Raw genomic sequence first — 24,102 nt, forward strand, 5'->3', positions numbered from 1 at the left:
TGTATAAATGCTGACGAGCTTGATCACTCGGCGATGATTCATTATTTTGTTGGATTGTGATAGATCTAGAAACAATTGGTCGAACTTGGAATACAAGGATGGTCATTTTAGATCAGATAGGTTACTAGTCGAATCCTGTTAAGGTATTTTCAGGCATTTTGAACGTGATGGTTGGAAGATCTATCAACTACGTCACCCAGTTATAAGGTCCATCACTGGTTTCTACAGCTGCATAGATACCATGGATAGATCTTCTTTCTTCTCGGGCTGCATGGCTGAATTCATTTCTGTAGGGGTTTGCTAGTGCCAAATTCGTTCATTGGAGGACACCGCTCTGCTTTAGTTAATTACCGACTTCAGGTGGTGATATAGCCAGTCGCTGGTTAACCCCTTAAGGACATGGAGCCGGCTTCCCTTTTTTGTTTACATGTTATAATACACATTTTAGGCCTGAAAATTACTTAAAACCCTCAAACATTATATATTTTCTGAAAGCCAAGACCCTATATAATAAAATGGTGGCAGTTGCAGATTTTTATGTTGCACGACATTAGCGCAACTTATTATCAAACCCCCAAACTTTAGTGAAAAATGCACTTAAGTTAAATTTAGTTCCCCAAAACACTATTTCCCAAAACCATTTTTTTTGTAAAATATAAAAGATGGTTTCAAGTAATAGATACCCAACATGCCCAGGTTAAAAATTGTGTGCGTCCGTGAAACTGCAACACAATTCAGTACCCCAAAAAGTCTACAGACAACGCTTTAAAAGCCCGCACAGGTCATCAGTTTAGAGATATGTGTAAATATTGTCCCTAGAATTATTGCTCTCACTCTGGCGTGTGTGGCGATACCCAGCATGTGTAGCGCGATCGTCATTTTCGCATGTTTGTGACGACGAGCGTGCTTGGGGGGCTTAAACATTTTTACAATTATTTTTACATTTAATTTACTTAATATTATTTTTTTGTCTGTTTTTCATGTTACTTTATTGCTATCACATACAGTGGCAGCAGTGCACGGGAAACACGGAGTTTGTCGGGCGGGGGGGATGCCACTTTACCAGATCGTAGAAGCAATCTGGCGGCAGCTGACTAGAATCGCTTCTACTGTAAAGCCGGCCGCCGGCTCTACAAATCTGAACAGGGTTCCGGCAGCTAATAGTCGCCTGGAGTCTATGTAACCCCTTGAGGTTAATCCCGTCATGGGCCGTGAAGGGGTTAACTAATTAAGAGCTGTGTCCTCTGCTGAATGCATAGAAAAGGATTGTATGTGGAGTACAAAAAAGTAGGGAATGGTTAACACCCCCTTTTTTGCTGTCAGGGTCCCATTGGGGAGCTTTCCCTTCACTTCCTGTCCCAGACATGCAAGAGTGGGTTACAGAAGATCTCTCCAAAATGAGGGAATATTCCCTCTCAGACAGTGGTGCCCCAGGACAGGTTTCCCCATTGGAAGATTTTTTCCATTTCCTTTTTTTAGTGACTAATTTTAGATTTCCTATCCCTTTCTGTATTGGCAATAATAGGCGTCAGAGTTTAATTATCTTAAATAGAGCTATAAACAATTATTAAAAATAAGAGATAATTTGAAACTAATGTTTATGAATGTTTGCTTAAATGTACTTTTATGGAAACAAAATAATAAAAATATATTAAACAAAAAAATAGCATATGACCTAGATGAATGAAAGATGGAAAGGAATGAAGATGGTTCTGTGGAGGGGAGGGGTGATGTGAGGACGGGATTGGGAAGTGAGACACGAGGTGTACTTAGAAGAAGCAGAGGGGAAAGGTAGTACACATAGGACTAAGGAAAGTAGGTAATTAAATAATAGCCAGGATGCACGAGGAAAGTGGGAATAATATAAATGGGGAAAGTGGGGAGGAAGTAACATGGTTTAAGTTGTAATAAAAGGGTTTATTATTGATTGTATATTGTTTAGTTATTACACTAGAGAACACATGAGGGAAATAATAATAAGAAACATAGGAACGCAGATACTATAAGAGGGTATAGTGAGGTCACATATATATTATGGGTTATAGAAGTCACAAACACTAGAGGGGTACTATAAATGAAGTATAAGGGATAAGTACACTCCCCCCCCCCCCTCCCCCCCCCCCCTTTGAAACCATAAGAATGGGAGTTAGAATGTGAGGAGAGAGCGATAGAAGAAGTAAATATGATGGATGATAGTGATGGTTATGGGAAGTGGGTGAAGTTTAATTATCTTAAATAGAGCTATAAGCAATTATTAAAAATAAGAGATAATTTGAAACTAATGTTTATGAATGTTTGCTTAAATGTACTTTTATGGAAACAAAATAATAAAAATATATTAAACAAAACAAAATAATGGGCATCAGGATTAGGGAAGGTAAAATATACTTGGTGGGGCTACATCAATAAAAACCTGACTTGCAGTATGTTCCATCTCTTCCCAGTTCCATGTAAAACAAAATAATACTTTGGCTTTATTCATTATAAACTGGAACTGATCAGATGACTGTTATGACAACCAAATATTCAATAATTACAGTTGTTTTACTGCTATTTCAGACGGTGTATGAAGACTGGTTTATTGCCCTGTACAATGTCCTGTACTCCAGCTTGCCCGTCCTTCTCGTTGGCCTCTTGGATCAGGTCAGTACCTCCATGGAACATATAAGTAAAGACCTTACAGTTTCATCAGTACAGCTGAGATTTGTGTTTCCCCCTCTGATTTAAACTTCTTCTTGTTGCAGGATGTCAGTGACAAGTTGAGCCTTCGCTTCCCTCGCTTATATATTCCGGGCCAGAAAGATCTTCTGTTTAATTACAAGAAATTCTTTTTGAGTTTGTTCCACGGCATAGTCACCTCCTTGGTAATCTTCTTCATACCGTATGGAGCATTCTTGTTAACCATGGGCCAAGATGGAGAGGCCCCTTCCGATTACCAATCATTTGCCGTGACCACAGCCACCGCGCTCATCATTACCGTCAACTTCCAGGCAAGCTGAGCTCATACTAACACATTGACACTATTGTAGTTCTTTCTTTTATAAAGTTTTACGGTTGAAAATGAAGGCTTCTGCCTTTGGGGACAGGTAAACCCTATTTTAGGCCTGAAGATTACTATACCCCCCTCTAGAATTATATAATTCCTGAAAGCAGTAACAATGGAGAATAAAATGGTGACGCATGATATTAGGGTAGCTGTTTATCAATCCCAGTAATTTGTTTCTTATAATAGTTCTTCCTCTTTGCCATGACAGATTGGGCTGGATACATCCTATTGGACGTTTGTGAATGCGTTCTCTGTGTTTGGAAGCATTGCCATTTACTTTGGAATCATGTTTGACCTGCATAGTGCTGGGATCCATGTTCTCTTCCCTTCGAAATTCATATTCACAGGTAAATGATTATACTGGGGGGAAAGAAGCGAGCTGCGATTTTCACTCCACCAAGTTCCTTACACAAAATTAAATAGGCCAAACGCTTCCCTCCGACCACGCTATACTTGCCTCCCCAGCCCTTGCCCCGCCTGCAACCCCTGACCACTTTATACTCGCTTCTCCAGCCCTCACCCCGCTTGCAACCCCTGACCACTTTATACTCGCTTCTCCAGCCCTCACCCCGCTTGCAACCCCAGACTAATTTATATTCCCCTCTCCATTGCTCCCAAGCTCACAACCTCCCACCACCTTATACTCGCCTGTCCATCGTTCCCCCACCCACTTTATACTCGCATCTCCATTGCTCCATGACCACTTATACTCACCTCTGCAGTACTCCCCACCTGCTATCCCTGTCTACTTTATACTTATCTCTCGGTTTTCCCTAAATCCATAGCCCCCAACCACTCTATACTCACCTATCCAGTGCTTCCCTGACTACTTTATATTCATCTTTCTAGTGCTCCCAATTTTATAATCCCCTCTCCAGCCATCCGCCCCACCCGCAACCCCTGACCGCTTTGTCCTCCCCTCTCCAGAACTCCCCTGACCACTTTGTCCTCACCTCTCCAGAACTCCCCTGACCACTTTGTACTCCCCTCTCCAGAACTCCCCTGACCACTTTGTACTCGCCTCTCCAGAACTCCCCTGACCACTTTGTACTCACCTCTCCAGAACTCCCCTGCCCACTTTATACTCTCCTCCCCACAACCCAGTCCACTTTATACTCCTCCATTTCCCCATCATTTGTCATGCCTGACCACTTCAGCTGTACACTGGGCAAATGCCGCTCACTCCGCACTATTGCTACTGGATATAATTTCCTAAGCTCCTCAGTGCCATCTAGTGGTAGTGGTGTCATGGGTCATAGTGACATCATAGCGTCATGTCATAGTGAACAGCAGTCACCCAGCTATATGCTGGGAAATATAATTTATATATCAGTCCCTAGATGTGTGATGGTTCTGTAAAATAATCTTTGATTTTGGTTCTTGCCTCCCAGGAGCTGCGCCAAATGCTTTACGCCAGCCATACCTCTGGCTGACCATAATCCTGACAGTGGGGGTGTGTCTGCTTCCGGTCGTTGCCCTGAGATTCCTTTCGAAAACTATATGGCCCTCAGAGAGTGACAAGGTAAAGTGGCCCTTTTCCTGTATTGTGTGCCAGTGTATGTGTAGGTATGTATGTATGTATCTACCGGTATGTGTGCCAGTGTTAGATGTTTACAGCTAAAAATAAATGTAAAAGAAAATGTTTTGTTTCTGAGGATAAATCTAAAATGGTGCATATGAATATTTTGTATTTAAAAATCTAATTTTCACTAGCAGGATAATCTTAATTGTTTCCTAAAAAAAAAGCCTGATCTTTGCAGAATTATAGTGGAAGCTCACATGCAGCTAAATGAGCCATAGGACTGACTTAACCAATCTCTCTTCCAAAGCTTTGTTCCCAGCTTCATTTAGAGAGAGAGTCTGAAAGCAAACAGCCTTTTCTGCTTGTTCTTTAGAAAGAAAAAAAAAAGAATGCTCCAATATTATAGGTGCAGTCCATATTAAATATTACTAAAAGAAAGAATGGGAAGTAGCCCAAAAAACACGATGAAGAAGCATTAGAACTGACCAATGGATCATTCCAAAATAACGTCATCAAAGGACGTGTGTAGTACACCCTGTCCTTCTGCGGCTCCATCCTTTCCATTTCTGTCAATTCTCAGCTGTCAAAATGACAGTCCGAAGTTTTTTTTTGTAAATACAGCAGCTGTGATACCTGCTGCTATCAAAAACAGACCATCTGTATCATTTCGATTCAAACACCAGAGAGAGGCTTTGTTACCTTTGTATCTACTCTATTTCATTCATTTACAGGAGTAATGAGCTTCAATCTGCTTATGGTATCAGTTAGAGCCTTACCCTTTATAAATACCCTATATTAACCCTTAGTTTTCCCTGTACCGGCCTAATTAAAGGAGAACTATGAGGTGAGTGCTTTTCACTCACCTCATAGTTCTAGCCGACCTGTGACAATGAGACTGTCACAGGTCGGCTCAGTAGATCAGGAGGTGAGCGAACACATACCGGCATTCGCTCACCTCTCGATCCTGTCACAGCTCTCTGCTGTGACAGGGGGAGGAGCTGGATTCCCCCCTCCCCGCTCCGATCCTCCAGCGCTGACTGGCGGAACGGACGGGGGAGGGGATGGGTACAGCTGGCTCTGCCTCTAGATAGGCAGAGCTAGCTGTCACTCATGCAGCTGGGCAGATGCAGACATAATTGTCGGGATCCGCTTCAGCTGCCGCGTCTCAGTATAAAGAGCTGTAGCTCGTGGTATACTGAGCTTAGGGTGACGGGAGGACGTGAGTTTGTGTCCTCCCGTTACCCTAAGGAGAACTATGGGGAAAAGCCTGATCCCCATAGTTCTCCTTTTTTAAAGGAGAATTTTGGGGGTGAAAAGCACTCATCCACATAATTGAAGCCAACCTGTGACACTGAAAATGCGACACTTTCCGATTCTCCAGCTCTGATTGGAGGAACAGACGGGGGATGGGGCAGGCACAGTTGGCTCTGCTTCTAGAGAGGCAGAGCAAGCTGTCAATCAGCCAGCGGGGTGGATCTCAACAGTATTGTCGGGATCCATCTCGGCTGTGGCACGGCTCTGCGCTTTCAACATATAGTGGCCGATATCCCGCTATTCGCTGAGTTTTGGGTCACAGGTGGACATTAGTATATGTCCTCCTGTGACCCTGAAGACAACTATGGGCAAAAAAGGTTGCCCCATAGTTCTACTTTAACTCCGCCTTCCCCTTAATTATATTTTTTTCTTGCCGATTCCCTTTTTTTAATTCTAATATTCTAACCATTATTTTTTATACTTTTTTTGTTTTGTTGTTTTTCTTTTCTTTTCATTTATGCATTTATGCATATTTTTATTTAATTTTTAAATAGTTTTCCTTTTTATCTACAGCAACAATATTTTTTTAAACTAACACCGAACATTTTGTTCTTACTGATCTGTAGAAAAAAAAAAGTGTGATTTTGTTTTAGTAATAGCCACAATAATATTAGTTTTATTTTTATTTCTAATATTTATGGATTGCATAAAAAAAATTGCAAGACACTATCACCAAAAGAAAGCCTTGTTAGTCCTGAAAAAAAGTATTACTCTATTATCTTGAACAACTCTGGTTAAACATTTTATTACACCCTTCAGTGGGGCTACCCCTGCAGTAGAAGGGTTAAGTGCTCGTTTTTGTCTAGGTTCATGTCATCAAAGCGTATTGCAAGGTGCTGCAGCATACATAGATCCCTATGCCTCTTACAGTCTGTGTTCTGCAGTGCTGGAGCCTACGCTCCCATACAAATACACATTGAAGAGTGTCCCCTTACATTCACAAAATGTCATATTTCTTTAGCTTTGGGGCTCATTTTGCCCCTCATACAGCAGGGTTAGTCCCCGTTCACACCTAGGCATTTTGTCACTCAGATAAGTGCGATAAAATGCTCAAGACAAGGAATCCCATTCATTTCTATGACCCCGGTTCCCACCTGAACGTTTTGTCACTGGAAAAAGTACATGAGCTACCTTTTCGGCAGATTACAGCGCTATTTGGTCCCATTGCCTTCAATGGGAAACTTTATGCGACAAAGCGCTCAGGTGGGAACAGGGGCCATAGAAATGAATGGGATTCCTTGTCTTGAGCGTTTTGTCGCACTTCGAGCGACAAACGCTTAGGTGTGAACAGAGCCGTATACTGATGTGGAGGATGGAGGGAGGCGTTGGGATCTTTGATATCACGTTCCTACAGTTGTATTATTTTTCCCGTTTCCAGATTCAAAAGAACAGAAAGAAGCTCAAGGTGGAAGAGGCCAAGTGGCAGCCGCGGGTCAGTACAATCAGACGTGGCGCCTCCGGCCGACGCTCGGCCTATGCCTTTTCCCACCAGCGAGGATACGCTGACCTCATCTCCACCGGACGCAGCATCGGCATAAAAAAACGGGCGCCGCTCGACGCTGTGCTTGGCGATAACGCGTCTGCAATCATCCACGCGGCAGGGACTTCCTGATCAGAGACGTTCGTCGTTGCCTTTTAAAGCAAATACTTGCACATGAAAGTTCCGATTCTATTTTTTTAAATGCTTCCCCTCTCAGGGTTTTTTTATACGGAGATAAACCTATTCTTACAATCTACAATACACGTAGATTGCCGGAGACAATGTACACAAGGATGGATATTTTTTTTTAGTTTTTCACTAAGCCTGCATCTCTTTCTGTGGCCAGTAGGGAGCGCCATTCATACATATGGAAGTGAAACGCTTTTATGGAATTGACTTGATCTTCAGAAGACATTGGTGGCTGTGTATTGAGGTGTTCAGGGCAGACCTGTCTTCATGACAATGGTGTAGACGCGGTTATGTACTGGTTTTTTTTTTTTCTTTGCTCACAGCAATCTGTGAAATTTGTTTACGTTTTAGCTTTTGTCTTATTTAATGCTAATAAACTCTAGTAAATGTTTAAGCTTGCCTTTCCTCAGAATTAAATGGTTTTATAGAAAGCCCCCCAAACCCCACTGACCCTGGATCTTTAACAGAACACTAAACCAAGTACACCAGGTATAGGCAGCCTTAGCACTCCAGCTGTACTGAAACTACAAGTCCCATGAGGCAGTGGCGTCACAAGGGGGGTGCGGGGAGTGCGGCCCGCACCCGGGTGACACCAAAATGACTTGCAGTCATTTTGGTGTCACCCCCCTCTGAAAAGTCGGGCGCTCGGTCACGGACCGAACGCCCAACAGTATCAGGAGGGGACCCGGCGGCATACCTTATCCCGCCGGGTGGCTGTCTCCTCCTCTCTCTGCCGGCGTCCATCACCAAGATGGCCGCTGGCAGGTATCAGAATACTGCCGCGCGTGCGAGATGACGTCATCGCGCACACGCGTGGTGACGTCACGCGCATGCACGGTGACGTCTTGGCGGGGTGACACTCAGACACCGCTCCGGGTGTCACCCAGCCTCGGGACGCCCCTGTCATGAGGCATTGCAAGGCTGACAATCTTGCAGTGGCATCATGCCTCTGCGAGTCATGCCTGTGCCTGTCGGAAGCAATTGCAATGCCTCATGGGACTTTTAATTTCACCTCAGCAGGAGGGCTGAGGTTGCCTACCCCCATGTCCACATAGCCTTAAAGTATATGTAAACCCTCACCTATGTTTTCCCTATATTTGACATCATGCCTGGCTGTACACAGTGATCTTAAAGGAGAAGTATTGGGAGAGTAAAATATACTCCACCCAATACTATGAGCTGGCGAGGGACACTGCAGCTTTCAGACACTGCTTCCCGCAGGGATTCATTCCCCCCCCTTTCCTCTCTCTGTTCCTGAAGTGCTCATTGGAGGGACAGACAGAGGAGGAGGCGGGCACAGCTGTCTCTGGCTCTAGAGAGGCAGAGCCAGCTGTCAATCAGCCAGTGGGGTTGATGCCAACAATATTGTCGGGATCCTTCCTGGCTGCTGTGGGGGTCTGCGCAGGCAGTAGCTCACTACATGCTGACTGACAGGAGCACATTAGTAAATCTATTCCTGTGACCCAAAAAGGGCTAAAGCCAAAAAAAATGTTTAGCTTTTCTCTTTTAATAAATTTGTGTTTTTGTGAATCTGTTCGTTAAATTTCTTTCTTGTAGATCCCGCCAGTAACGGCACATCCTGTTGCAGACTGATGGCATAAAGTAGCGTTGTCAGCCCTCCATGAGCATTCCTTTGGTTGGTCGTTGGGCTGCTTATTATTTGTATGCGATAGGCAGCTCAATGGCCACTAAAGTTACTGGCAGGATCTCCCGGGTAAGACTCTCTGCGACAGATTCACAAAAACAGTTTGTGTTCAAAAACTGCAAAACAAGAATTGACACGCATTGCAATAAATCAATTCTGTTACTAAAATAAAAGTCCAAAGTAAAGGGTCCCCTGCAAAGAAGACATTTAATACTCAACTTCCCAGCCCCACGTTGCCACAACACAGTAGTGTGAATCCACCCAAAAGGTACTTTCTGTAAAATACCTTAACACATCATTTGCCTTGTGCTTTGGAGCCGTCATCAGAGGTGCAGGTCACTGTAAACATTGCATTGTTTATATTCATCTCGTCTTCACTAACTGCACACAAGGAATGCTTTTGATTTAATCAAAATAGTAGCCCATGCATCATTTTCAGCTGTGAGCATTTTCTTTTTCCTGCGTGATTCTGTGCCTTTGATGCACATCCACACACGTTTTACAGGCCGCGTTTGGGGTGCCATTAACAAGCAATGCTTGCTAACAAGTAATGGCACAGCAAGCATGCTGCACGTTTGTAACGCGTTGCGTGAATGTGTGCTTTGGTGCGCGTTCACACAATGCCAAAGTGTGCACAGGGACTAAGGTTGTAGACTTCCCCACATTTTCTGTCCTGGTAGCAGCAGTCGGCAGGATTTAAAGTGATTTTAGATCTCCAAAGGGAGACAGAGATGACCATAAAAACCTGCAGAGTTCCTAACACTTCCCCCATACTGTTACAAAAAAAAAGTTTTGATGAAGTTCCACTTAAAAGCTGAACTCTGGGATGAGGAAATATTATCTATATACAAGAGTCAGGTGTACCCTTCCTTGAATGTTGGTGAGCTTTGTGTATTTCTTCCAGATCTGTGCAGGAATCCAGAGTGACACTTGGAGCTTCCTGTAATACAGACCAATTACTGCTGGGCTCTCCTTGTGCAGGGTGACTGGTCTGGTCTCCGCTCCCTCCTGTAATAAAGACCACTCGCTGCTGATCTCTCTCCTTGTGCAGAGTGACTGGTCTTGTCTCAGGTCACTGCTGCTCTCTCATTTTGCAGGGTGACTGGTCTTGTCTCCGCCCTCTGCCACGTGTCCCTCCCACGGCCCTGCTCTCTGCACAGGCTATGTACAGCACAGTGATGATGTCACTGCTGTTTTCACAATGTAATATCTATGTTTGCAATGACATTTAGTGCACACAAAGTACATTTATATCCTTTGTGGCTATTGAGGAATTTATTTAAATGAACACTTTTGTGCCGGAGTTAAGTTTTATTTGAAGTCGGCTCATATGGACAGTTTTGCTTTTAAACAAATCTCTGTGTCTTCTGGCAAACAAAAATGTTCTACTTTTTGTGCCACCTTTTACAGCTTGGATGAAGACTTGTTGGGCAAGATTTTTTTTTATTTTTTTTGCAATCCTGTTCAGGGCTGTGCTATGACAACAGGTTCTTGTCACTTGTCACAATGCGGAACCTTCAGATGAACGTATAGACGGCATATATAATGCCATAAATATGTCAGAAAAATCTGAGAAATGCAGCTTGTGCCTCCTGTGTCGCATGTTTTTCTGTTGTCTGCTATGGGCGGGTGTGTGTGCAGTGTACACCGGCCTAGAGGAAACCTGCACTGTACTGGCAGCTGCCATTTGGGACCTGTTCTGAAAATACTGGTTAGCTGCCTGTTCAATCCATTGAGTTAGATACCTGTGGCAAGCATACGGGTTTGTCTTTCCTTGCTGCATACTTATACTAGTTCGGTGATTGGGATGTATTGATTCCAGTCAACGAGGTCAGCATTGGCATCCTTTGTATTTCTCTTAGCATAGGTTTACTATGAATGCCGTACATCTCTGTGACACATTCACATTTCCCCATGTTTTATCCCTCTAAAGACCCTGCAAGTGCAGCAAAATACCTGTTGATCGGCCAGAAATTTACTCCGCTTCTATGTCATGTTGTGGGCTGACAACATACAGTATTTTGTGGACAAAGTGGTGTCAGCTCTGCCCAATTTCTTTTTTGCTAAACTGCTCAACCACTCCCACTCTCAGATCTCTGCAAGGCTAATCATTCTGTAGTCCAATATAAGAACTAGAAGGGCTAATTAGACTTCTTGAGGTAACACAGGCAGGGCTGGATTTACTCTCTCTGCTGCCCCAAGGCCAGGTTCCTTAATGTGCCCGCCTCCCAGCCAAAGTTGCCCCCAGATGGCGGGGCGGCAGGGTTTTTATTTTTAATCTTTTTTTGTTTAAACTTTTTTATCACTTGTATAGAATGAGCGGCGGCTTCCCCGCTCTACATTTAGCTCTGCTTGTCTAAAGCAGGGCTAAATGTAGAAAACCATTCCGCCCGGCGCCCTGGAACTACATGTCCCGGGCGTTGGGAGATAGGAATTTCACACCCCTGCTGCCCCTCTACTCCCTGCTGCCCCAAAACCGGGCCTTGGTTGGCCTTGTGGGAAATCAAGCCCTGAACACAGGCCACAGGACTAGAGATGCACCGATACCGATATTAGTATTGGTGCCAATGCCGAGTATTTGGGCGAGTACTCGTACTCGACCAAATGCTCAGATACCTAGCCCGATACTTGAGCTTCCGGTATCGGGAAGCTGGGCAGCGTGTAATGACTTGCTGTCTGGCTTCCTGGTTGGTCGGGAAGGGCAGCGGCCAGCTCTCGTGACGAGGGAGCATGGAGCCGGCTTCACGGACAATCGGGAAACCAGGCGCTGCGTCATTACATGGCGACCGGCTTCCTGATAGTCCAGAAAGCCGGCTCCATGCTTTGTCGTCACCTAGTGACGAGAAGCATGGAGTCAGCTTCCCTGCTAATCAGGAAGCCAGGTGGCGAGTCTTTACACGCCGCCTGGCTTCCTTAATGGGACTTCCAGTATCGGTATTCTGTATCGGCGAGTACCGAAAAAAAAATATCGGTACTTGATACCGAAAAACTGGTATCGGTGCATCCCTACACAGGACAGCTCCAACAAGATCAACCGTTTGTTTTTTTCTTTAAAAAATATATATCAAAACCCTTCCAATGGTTTATTAAACAGACCAAAATGGAGCAAATAACATACATACACTTTAGGTATGAGGAAAGGAGAGGGGGTCATAGATACTCATTATTGGTGTATTCGTTCTTGGGGAGACTAATCAATAATACTTTCTGCTATGGACCTAATTGAGCCATGGGCTGTTCCTGGCGATTGACTGTTCAGTCATATATATCCCTTGTGCAGAAGACGTCAGGAAAACCGAATATAATACAAATGTCGCACCTGAACAGTCGAGATTTCAGTCCTACAATTACAGGATTACAGATTGCCTTAGTAGCCCTGCCCTGAAGGTAAACATCTTCCCAGCATATGGCTAATTATTGAGCCAAAGTGTTATCACATTGATAAACTTCCTGCTGCCCATCCCAGGAAGATACAGGAACTTTGAATCCGCCATAATCTGCCTTTCATGCATAAAACATATTAGATGAAATACATCACAATAACTTACCTTGTAACAAATGCTTCAGTCCCAGTGTCCTGAAATCTCCAACCTGTCTACAGGATGGTAGGACCAGAGCTATGAGAAAAAAAAAATATATATATATATATATATATATATATACTGTATACACACACACACACGATTATTATGACCACCCCATCAGTACTTCGTTGGGCCACGAGATGTTGAAAGGTGATGTGAGGAATCTGACACTTCACTGTTGCCCTTCTGTTGTCTTGTACCAGTCTTGACACTCTCCGTTCTGCCCTAACATTGACTAGTCGCTGGCGGCCACAATTCGCAACCAGATTTTCGTCTGACAGTCCGGTCTTTAAACACTTTAACAGCTGCTCTTGAACATTTAACGAATTCTGCTGTTTTGCTGATACTCGCTCCATGGCTCCAAGCGCCAACAATCATCCCACGTTCAAAGGCTGTTAAATCGCGTTGTTTCCCCGTATCTTCAGAAACAAATCGCTTCTACGACCTGCTTCCCTATTTATAATGATCTGGCCCTCTAGCAACTTCAGCGCCAAATTATAGCTAATTTGCCTACAAACGCGTGTACCAAGCTGGCCAGCTCAGTCACACAACATGATTGGTGGCTTCAATATCAAACGGACGGTTACTAATAACAACATCATATGACAAAAAAAAGTCTTCAGCAGCAATTATAATAAACGGTTTCTAAAGCAAAACTGGATCTTTCCTCTAAATGCGCCTTCCAGCTGCCCCAAATTGATGGGCTGGTGTGGGAGTCAGACAGAGGAATGTTCTCTTACCTGTCGAAGGAGAAGCTTTTCCTTCATCTTCAGGAACACACAATGAGCATGTAGAACTTGTTTGTGTCAGTGTTACCACTTCCTTCTGTCCAATCGCACGCACATTGTAAAGTCACATATCAGGGCCACACCTTCCAGGATAGATATGATGACTGCAGGTTATTCATACCTGGACGCTTAACACCTGAAGACACACAAGGTAAGCCATGGGGGGTTGAGCTGGTGGGGGGTAGACAAGTCATGGAGTAGACTGTATGGATCTATTAGTAGATGGTAGTCCTCATTCAATGTCAAGGTGGATGGATAGAAATCAGATCTGGGCTACCCAACACCGTCTAGTCTGATACGGGTAGGCTGACAATCTCATGTGGATTGTACTGATAAGATCTCATTGCTCAGGCTTTGTCTTCTGCCATGGAGTCTCACTCTTCAGGTTGCAGTAGAGGGAACCTCAACACTTCTGCATGATCTGTCATTTCAAATACAAGTAAGCCCTTGTGAAGGTGTCTATGTAGATGAGCTGAGAGTCTACTAATCCTATCCATTTCTGGTGGGACATGGACACAATCTTTTCCTTCACCATTGTTATCTGATGCTCTCCGTTGGCCCCAAGTCAATGCCTGGACTATGTGTAGGTCTACGCAGCCCTTCCCTCCTCCCGTAGCACTCAGCAGCTCCCTTACTGTACTTGGCGTCAATGCTTTCTCAATCACCAGAAGAAGTCCTGATCTCCATGCTTGTTCCATAGGGCAGGGGTAGGTAACGTTGGCACTCCACCTGTTGTGGAACTACAAGTCTCACTAAGAATTATTAGACACTGGCAGCCAGAGGCATGATGGGATTTGTAATTTCACTACAGCTTAGGGTTGCCACTTGTCCAGGATTTACCCAGACAGTCCGGATTTTTAATGCTGTGTCTGGGCTTCATGGCAGCAGAAACCCGGACACAAGATGTCAGGCAGACAGGGGCAACCAAAATTAAGATAGGGACTAAAGAAAAGGTGACAACCCTACTACAGCTGGAGCGCCGAAGTTGCCCATGGCTGCCACTGAGATTTAGAAAGCACTCATGCCAGAGACAGCCAGTAGCACTTTCAGATAGAGAGGTCAGCAATGGCCGACTTCATGTTTCTATTATAGTGTTGCCTTTAAAGCCACTGTGTCTGGAAAGAAACAAAAGAGCTGCCATGGCCAGCTGATCAGCTGATATGTGATCACCTGACCTCTGCTAAAGGAAAGTACTGGCCTATCTGAGCTATAAATAAGATTACTGTTTGCTTTAACTTTTGGTCAGAGAGAGCCGAGAGCAGGGTTGGGCAACCTCAACCCTCCAGCTGTGGTGCAACTACAAGTCCCATGAGGCATTGCAGGACTCTGACAGCCACAGGCATGACTCCCAGAGGCAAATGTGTGGTGCGATTTGTAGTTTCACCACCTGAAGGACCACCCCTGGCTCAGTGCATCTTTTCCACCCGGCTCCTTCAATTTTTCAATCAAAGTTTGTTGAGCCGGCGGGGCCACCCATTGTTAGTAATTTGGCTGATTTACAGGCAATGGCCAAAATCCTAACAGGACATGGCCAGCCTAAAGGTACCCATACACTGTGCGATTATCGCGGGAAATCCCAGGATCGTACATAATCGCAAAGTGTATGGCAGACGTGCGACCGTTTTTACTGTACGGTCGCACGTCTTTTGTGTAAGGAGCATGTTCGAAAACCAGCCGAAAATCTTACGATTTTCGGCTGGTTTGTGGCATGCTCGGGAGACAAATGCCGAACGGGCCGGTGTGCGCACGCATTGCGGTCTTCAGCGGGAGAGGGCTTGCAATGATCGCAAGTACCATCTGCCTGTCCAAGATGGGTAGATCATACGTTTTTTTAAAGGAGAACTATGAGGTGGGTGATTTCCACTCACCTCATAGTTCTAGCCGACCTGTGACAATGAGACTGTCACAGGTCGGCTCAGTAGATCGGGAGGTGAGCGAACACATACCGGGTTCGCTCACCTCTCGATCCTGTCACAGCTCTCTCCCGTGACAGGGGAGGGGCTGGATTCCCCTCTCCCCGCTCTCATCCGCCAGCGCTGACTGGCGGAACGGACGGGTGAGGGGGCGGGCACAGCTGGCTCTGCCTCTAGATAGGCAGAGCCAGCTGTCACTCACGCAGCTGGGCGGATCCAGACATCGGTGTCTCAGATCCGCTCCGGCGTCTCAGCTACAGCTCGCGGTATACTGAGCTTAGGGTGACGGGAGGAAGCTAGTTTGTGTCCTCCCGTTACCCTAAGGAGAACTATGGGTGAAAAGCCCTGACCCCATAGTTCTCCTTTAATTACTTTACAACCATCGCAAGACTAAGGTCTTGTGATGGTTGTAAAGTGTATGGCCACCTTTAGGCTCAACAGAGCAGGATAAGGATCCGGGGGAAATTATTCTTAACCCTTGCAATGGGGCTACCTCCGCACTGCAAGGGTTACCTCCTCATTTTGGTCTAGGGAGGAAAATAACAAAGTTATACTCACCTGATTCTCAGAGCCGGCTGGCTGTGACAGCGCTCCCTCCAGCCTGCGTCCTCCTGCAGCAATGGTATGTCCCTCGGCATCCTCACATCATGTACACTGTGTATAGAACATGATGACTCGGGGACCTTAGACGGCTGCAGCATGGGGGGAGAGAGGCTCCAAGGACCGGTCTAAGAGCAAGACGACTCCGAGGTGCGGGTGAATATAACTTTTTGACGAGTTAACCCTTTGCAGTGCAGGGGCAGCCCTACTACAAGGGCTAAGAAAAGTTCTTTAAATCTAAAATTCTTTTCAGCTAAGTCCAATTAAAATTGATGGTCACATGACTATAATAAAGATCCGTATCGCCGAGGTAGAGCTTTTTGAATGGAGCCGACTTTTCCAGTTTCACTTGTTCTAATGACATTTCATATCATTCAGCAAAGATTAATTAACTCCAAAGAGCTATAACTCAATCATTAGATCCCGCCTTGTCCTGAACCGACTCCAGCAATTCGGATTGCTATGCCTTGGGGAAGAGGAGCCCCCATCTTAATTTTGGTTGCCCCGGTCTGCCTGACATCTTGTGTCCGGGTTTCTACTGCAATGAAACCCGGACACAGCATTCAAAACTCGGACTGTCCGGGTGAATCCTGGACAGGTGGCAACCCTGGTCACCAACATGGCAGCAAACATGTGGTAGAATGTGCCATGGATCGGCTCCAGGAAAGGAAAATCATAGGTACGTATAACAGGATTTTCCATTTTACTGTACCATGTCACCCTCAGTAACCTCAATCATCAGCGGCCTGTCATTAGAAAGGTGTTCCCTTTGTCTATAAAGGGTTTGCAGAATTTACAACTACAAAGCCACCATGGTCTGCGGAAATGCTGAGGACGTTGTTGCCAAGGGCGTTCATTCACTGTGCTGAAGGAGCAGCATTGTTACCTTAGGTCAGAAAATGTGTTAGGCTTACCGAACACCTCCCTCTCTCCTCTTTTCCATACCATAGGTAGGGTTGCCTCTAGCGACGCGCAGACATTTTTTTGGGAGAATGAGTTGTAGCTTATTCATATGTAAATAGCTGAATAGCACCCCTGTCTGCCTGATATCTTGTGTCCGGGTTTCTGCTGCCATGAAACACGGACACAGCATTCAAAACCCGGACTGTGCGGGTGAATCCTGGACAGGTGGCAACCCTAACCATGAGAGGGATGTTTTCTGCACTCCACAGTGAGAGCTGGGAACAATGGAGGCCATAGCTGTGCAGTGCAGGCAGAGTACACAAGACAAGATTTCTGGCAGGAACAACGTTTTCCTTCATACAGTATATAACAAAGCACTTGGTAATGCGCTCATCTCTGGAGGAGTAAACAGGTCTCCCTTACCTGTCTAGGGTCCAGGGTCTCCCTTGCCTGTCTAGGGTCCAGGGTCTCCCTTGCCTGTCTAGGGTCCACTGTCTCCCTTGCCTGTCTAGGGTCCAGGGTCTCCCTTGCCTGTCTAGGGTCCAGGGTCTCCCTTGCCTGTCTAGGGTCCACTGTCTCCCTCGCCTTTCTAGGGTCCAGGGTCTCCCTTGCCTTTCTAGGGTCCAGGGTCTCCCTTGCCTGTCTAGGGTCCAGGGTCTCCCTTGCCTTTCTAGGGTCCAGGGTCTCCCTTGCCTGTCTAGGGTCCAAGGTCTCCCTTGCCTGTCTAGGGTCCAGGGTCTTCCTTGCCTGCCCCAGTAGGACTTAGCACCCTTCTATGGCGCTCGATAAAGCTGAGATCCAGACTGGATTTCCCCCCCCCCCATTTTTTGCTTACATATTATAATCCACATTTTAGGCCAGAAAATTACTTCAAAACCCCAAACATTATATATTTTATGAAAGTCAAGACCCTAAAAAAAGTGGTGGCAGTTGCAAATGTTTATGTTGCACGATATTAGCACAACTTATTATCAAACCCAAACATTTTGTGAAAAATGCACTTCAGTTAAATTTAGCGGCCCAAACCACAATATAAAACCATTTTTTGGGTAAAATATAAAAGATGAGGTTACAACGAGTAATAGATACCCAACATGCCCAGGTTAAAAATTGTCTGCGTCCGTGAAAGTGCAACAAAATTCAGTACCCCAAAGAGTCCATAGACAACGCTTTAAAAGCCCCAACAGGTCATCAGTTTAGAGATACCCAAAAATACTGGCGGCCCTAGAAATACTGCTTTCACTCCAGCGTGCGCAGTATTTTTCGTACGTAGGCGCACTCGACGAGTGTTTACTTGAAGACGCACATGCTCGCGAGGGCGGGGGACTTACATTTTTTTAATTATTTTTACGTTTATTTAATTTAATATTATTTTTAAAACAGTTTGGGTTTTTTCTTTACTTTACTTTAATTGCTACCACATAGGGGGGCTTGCTAGCCTCCCATGTGATAGCATATTGGCAGTGACAGGTCCTCTTTAAGGTGATACTGGTGGTCCAAAAGACCCCTAGTGTCACCTTTACACTCTAAATAAGCTATTGAAGTGCAGATCGCACTTCAGGAGCCGAGCAATGACAGCTATTGGACCGGAAGTGATGCAATCAGCGTTGCTCCCGATCCCATGGTGCGGGGAGATCAGTGAATGGAAGTTTGCTGCTCTCCTACTCAGCTTCCCGTCGGCACCCGACATGCTGGTCCCGGGCCCACAGGAATGGCAGCGGAGCCCGGGAAACACGGCAAGGGTGTAGGGGGTGTCAGTTTACCGGCCCGTAGAAGCAATCTGGCAACAGCTGAGTTGCCAGAATCGCTTCTATTCTAAAGCCGGCTGCCGGCTCTACAAGTATGTACAGAGTCCCCGGTGACTTTTAGGGGTCAGTTTAACCACTTGATGACCCATGACAGAGTAATCCTGTCACGGGTCGTCACGGGGGGAAAGAGCCTCACATGGTCCGGCCCGAATATTTATGTCCTCTCCCAGCATGCACCACTGGCCATGAACCCACTAATGATTGGCCCGGGAGACATAGATATTCATAAGAATCTCTTATTGGATGCTCTGCTCGGTGGCAAGGATACACCCAGCAGCAGGCAGATGAAACGATAACAGATTGCTTAGTGGAAACCAAATGAGCATTAGATCAGCATTAGACGGATTACAATCTGACAACTACATTTAAATAAGCGCGCCTGTTTATAGAGTGCTACAAAGTATCCCCAAAACGTAATCCTAAAATTATCCTGAACACTATCCTAAAACTGACCTACACCAAAAGTAAAGTACTATTAAGCTGTCAACTTTTTTTTCAATAATGAATCCAGATCAAACAAATATACATTGCCAGGCATCCCAACCTGAAATAATTCATTTCAGGGAGGAGAACTTCTCATTTCAGAAAGGTGCAACCTCTGTCCCCAAGCCGGGGAGTGTTTTGCCATGCAGTGTCAGTGTGCTTGTGGAGACACACACACAGCTTACTAGCCATTTTCCTGGCTCCAACATGGCAGCACACTACCACATGTATGCTGCCATTGATTGGCGCCAAGAAAGGAAAATTACAGCTAAGTATGATAGAATTCTCCATTTGCTTGTCACCAACACGGCAGCAAACATGTGGTAGAATGCTGCCATGGATCAGCTTCAGGAAAGGAAAATCATAGGTACGTATAACAGGATTTTCCACCATTACAGTACTATGTCACCCTCAGTAACCTCAATCAGCAGCAGCCTGTCATTAGAAAGGTGTTCCCTTTGTCTAAACGGTTTGCAGAATTTACAACTACAAAGCCCCCATGGTCTGCGGTGACAACCCTAACCATAGGAGGGATGTTTTCTGTAGTAGTACAGTCTACCCAGCCCTGACTATAGACTGTGAAAGGTTTTCCACAGATAAGGGTTTATGGTATCTGACACATCTTTCCAGGTGATGATGACGCAGGCTGATGGAACACCAACAAGAGCCTTGAGTCAATTTTACCAACCAGTCTTTCTCGTTTCACTTGAATATATTGCGGACAAAGTTCATTTTCTCTCATCCTCGTACAGAAATAATCACTGTACTACCTTTCAATGCAAACAATGTGACAGAGACACTGAAAACAAATGGACTAAGTCAACATTTTTGCAACTTTCTCCATTTAATGTGCTGTGACAACAGCTGAGTTGGTGGGCCGGTCTTCGTGACCCCTGACTCTGGCCGCCTATGCGTGCGTGTGCTCAAACAAATACTGCGGCATGTCATGTGATGGAGGTGGTAGGTTTTCTCCACTTTCACAAAAGAGCGAAGTCATTGGAAATCCCAAGTTGCGAAGCAAAGCAAACAAGACAAACAGTTCTGAACATTGACTTCAGAGGCGTAACTGAAAGCTACAGGGCTTTAGTGATGAATATAAACTGGGGTTTCCTGTGGCATTTTTATGTCTTGCTTATTTTTTTATACTTTTGATATATTATTGTATGTTAATTATACATAACAAAGCTGGATAAAAGTTGATCTTATCAGTTGGTATAAGCCCACTTAGATGCCCAAACAGCAGATAACAGAGGTATGTAAAGTACAGCATGTGATACAGGCACATAAATGTAAATAAAGGGGTTTAGCAGTCATGGCGGGGCCCCTAATCTCATGGGAATTGTTTCCGCCCTTTGCCCCAAGCATCCTTTTATACCATCCTAAGCTTTTTTTTTTATAGTGCATAGCTGGCCCAGGCCTTTGTTGGGTTGGAAGCTGAATAAAATATGGGGCACTATCTGAAAATTAATAATTCAGCAGTAGTTAGTGTTTGGTGGGCTAAAGCACTCTGTGAGTTTTTATTCTCTATATCAAGGGTTCCCAACCTGTGTGACCTCAGGACCCACATTTGTCATTGGTCATCAAGTCGCACTGCAGTGGAACGCACGGTGCGGGTGGTTGAACTGTGGAGGGGAGGTGCGTTTGGGGTTCTATTCAAATTCATGGCAAGTTAACGCAATGCACCTTCCACACCAGAACACGCAGTAGGTGCAACTGCATGGTACAGTGCATCAATGGCACAGGACTGTGCGAATAACGCACTGTACTAGCATGAACGGGCCCTCAAAAACACTGACAGACACATACAACCACTGACACAATCTCACACACACTCCCCAAAAAAAATTTTTTAAGATCCACCCAGTCTCCCTGCCTTATAGGAACTGGAGTGAATCCTCAGATTGGGGTACAGTGTGGCTGCTGTGCTGTGACGGAGCTCCATCCGTATGTGCAGTGCTTGTACAGCTAGCTCCCTTGTGTGCCCTGTAGAGGTGGCGGGAGTCACAATGTGACGTCACTCCGGTCCAGGCACCTTTACAGGACATGCAAGGTTAGCTGTGAGCAATGCACGTATGGTTGGAGCACCCTCGTGGCCATGACGCATATTCTGAATGGCTGCTCAGTGCGAGAACTGACATTGCTGCGCTAGGGGTAGGCTGAGGAGCCCCTTATTACCTAGAAAAGTGGAAGGCATGTGACAACCCACTGAACATGGGGTCGCGACCCACTTTTGGGTCACAACGCATCAGTTGAGGACCAAGGCTCTATATGTCTAAATGTTTGTGGACACCTGACCATCACATCTATATGAGCTTGTTGGATATCCCATTCAAAAACCATGGACATTAATATGGAGGCCCCCCCCCCCCAACTCCTTTGCTGCTTCAACAGCCTCCACTCCCCTCAAAAGGCTTTCCTCAAGATTTTATAGGGTGTCATGAGGAATTTGTGCCCATTCAGCTAAAAGACGATTTGTGAGGTCAGGTATTGATGTTGAAGTAGAGAATCTGGTTCGCGATCACCAATCCGGCTTATCTCAAATATGTTCGTTAGGGTTGAGGTCAGGGCTCCGTGAAGACCATTCAAGTTCCCCCCAACAAGACACATCAAACCAAGTCTTTGTGGAGCTGGCTTTGTGCACAAGGGCACAGTCGTGCTGAAACAAAAAAGGCCTTCCCCTATCCATTGCCACAAGGTTGGAAGAGCACAATTGTCTAAAATGCTTTTATATGCTGTATCATTACCAGTCCCCTTCACTGGAAACACCAGAAATCAAAAACTTGGAGGGGTGTCCACCTACATTTGGCTTTATAGTCTATGTACTTTGCATTGACATATTTATTTTCATTACATATGTATGTTTTGCTTACCATTACTGCTGCATGGACAGGGTTTGTCTGATATAAATCATCACCCACTGCACTCTCTAATATGATAAAACCCACACAAATCTCCAGCAAGCCTAGGACCATGTGATCTTTGCCTGGGCTTTACGTCACCTAAGAACAATAGCAGGGTAACGAAATGCTAGTCATTATTGGAAAGAAATATTGTTATTGATTCAAAATAATCATTTGGCAATATTGTTATGCACTTTACAGTTTCATGTAATGCGTGAATTTTCATAGAGGCTCGGCTTTAGCTGCTAGCTGAGTATGAAGGACACACCTCATTCCAGGATATTACACTTGTCATGTAACAGATACCAGGTCTGCGTAATATAACATTGTTTTTGTTATTTCCCCTTATAAAATAAGGTGTAGCCAGGATATTTATGTTACGTGTCTGGGTACATGTGAGACGGGTGAGCAGTACGGGGTAGAGATATGAACTCTGAATGATACCATATTGTGTTTCTAACTTCCGCATAGGCTGGCGTCTTTTAATACTTATAACAATGAAAAGTGTTACATTCCTGAATGAGACGCAAGTACGCAGTAGACAATAGAACCACGTGAACCAGCTCACGCTTCTCGGTGAAAAAAATCAGATCAGGTTCTTCTTTTCAGGAGACGGAATTCTTGTGATTTGTCCGATTCAGTGATTCAGTGATTCAGGGACATAAATATTTAGATTTAAAATAGTGTTAACCTCTCAAACCTCTTTCAGTAATGAATCCACATCAGAAAAATATACATCGCCCAGCAACGCATTTCTTTACGTTTTTGCCTACACACTTACAGTCGTCGTGTTTCCAAACTGCTAAAACTCTCTCAGCTTGGCTTCCCTGAACTTCCTGTCCAGTACAAGATCACAAGGGACAGAGCAGACCCCAGTAGCTGCCTATCTAAGGCCCCATTCCCACCAGGGCATATGCGTTTCAGAGCGGTTACCGCACATATTTTAAATGGGCGGTTTTGGCCATTTTTATTTGCGTTTCAATGCAATTAAAAAGCTCAATAACGCGCTACTCATCTGTATTGATGAAATCTGTATTGAATACGCGCTAGTTAGTGGAAAAAAAGTCTCAGGGAGCATTTGGGGTGGCAGGCGGTTTGGAGTGGACAAATCTGAGCAATCGAACCGCCCTGGTGTGAACGGGACCTTATAGCTTGGGGAAGGGAAGAGTCCAGAGCAGAGAAGCAGCTTGCCTTGCTGTGCCTGTGTGTTTGTGGAGACACCCACAGCTCCCTACCACACATAAGGGTGACTCCATAGGACCCTGCAAGGGAAAGGAGACACCCTAAAACAGGGCCAGAGCTCAGGGGATCAGATGATTCTGCAGGAAACTGAAACTTTGAAACATTAAAGAGCAGCATCCATTGTTGTGCCTAGTCTTGCTAATCTTTAGATCACATGTAGACCGTAATGGAAACTGGATCACATATGCAGCATGGCGACAACTGTAAGACTTCAAATGACTTTGAAACCCCTGACACTGAAATGTTTGGTTCTAGACATATGTGAATCAAAATTCGGACAAATTTTCCAAAATTCGGACACACACGAACTTCCGATCTCAATGCATCCAAATGTGTCTGAATCCAAATTTCCGTTTCCTAATTTCGGATACCGTCTGAATTGCGTTCAAAAACGAAACTGAATCGGACATGTGGCTTTTCTGGCCAATCAGATGTGTTTTTCGGTTTAATGCATCTGAATGGGTCTGAACACGAACTTTCATTAAGGTAACATGGGAGCCATATACACTATATACATTTATTGCTAAAGCTGAGGCTCCTAGACCCAAACGGAATCCAGAATGGATCCGAATTTCTGAATTGCATTCAGGAGCTCCCGAATGCCATTCTGGACGCAAGCCGACGTCCTCGTCCCCACCGGCCGTCCTTGTCCCCGCAGCTATGATGGCCTCCGGTTCTCTCCCCT

General features: G+C 45.1%; 1 protein-coding gene across 1 annotated transcript in view; it reads left to right on the forward strand.

Moving 5' to 3' along the window:
* Positions 1-7,858, forward strand: part of LOC108804485 (phospholipid-transporting ATPase IC-like) — a 72,689-nt gene extending 64,831 nt beyond the window's left edge. The window contains exons 25-29 of the mRNA XM_018576262.1: positions 2,560-2,643; positions 2,745-2,990; positions 3,255-3,393; positions 4,438-4,568; positions 7,261-7,858. Of these exons, the coding sequence (XP_018431764.1) occupies positions 2,560-2,643; positions 2,745-2,990; positions 3,255-3,393; positions 4,438-4,568; positions 7,261-7,494 (834 nt within the window). The 3' untranslated portion in view covers positions 7,495-7,858. The remainder of the gene's footprint in view (positions 1-2,559; positions 2,644-2,744; positions 2,991-3,254; positions 3,394-4,437; positions 4,569-7,260) is intronic.
* Positions 7,859-24,102: the final 16,244 nt, after the last annotated feature.

This window comes from Nanorana parkeri, unplaced genomic scaffold (genome assembly GCF_000935625.1).
Source record: "Nanorana parkeri isolate BGI_ZX_2015 unplaced genomic scaffold, ASM93562v1 scaffold61, whole genome shotgun sequence".
Classification (NCBI taxonomy): Eukaryota; Metazoa; Chordata; class Amphibia; order Anura; family Dicroglossidae; genus Nanorana; species Nanorana parkeri.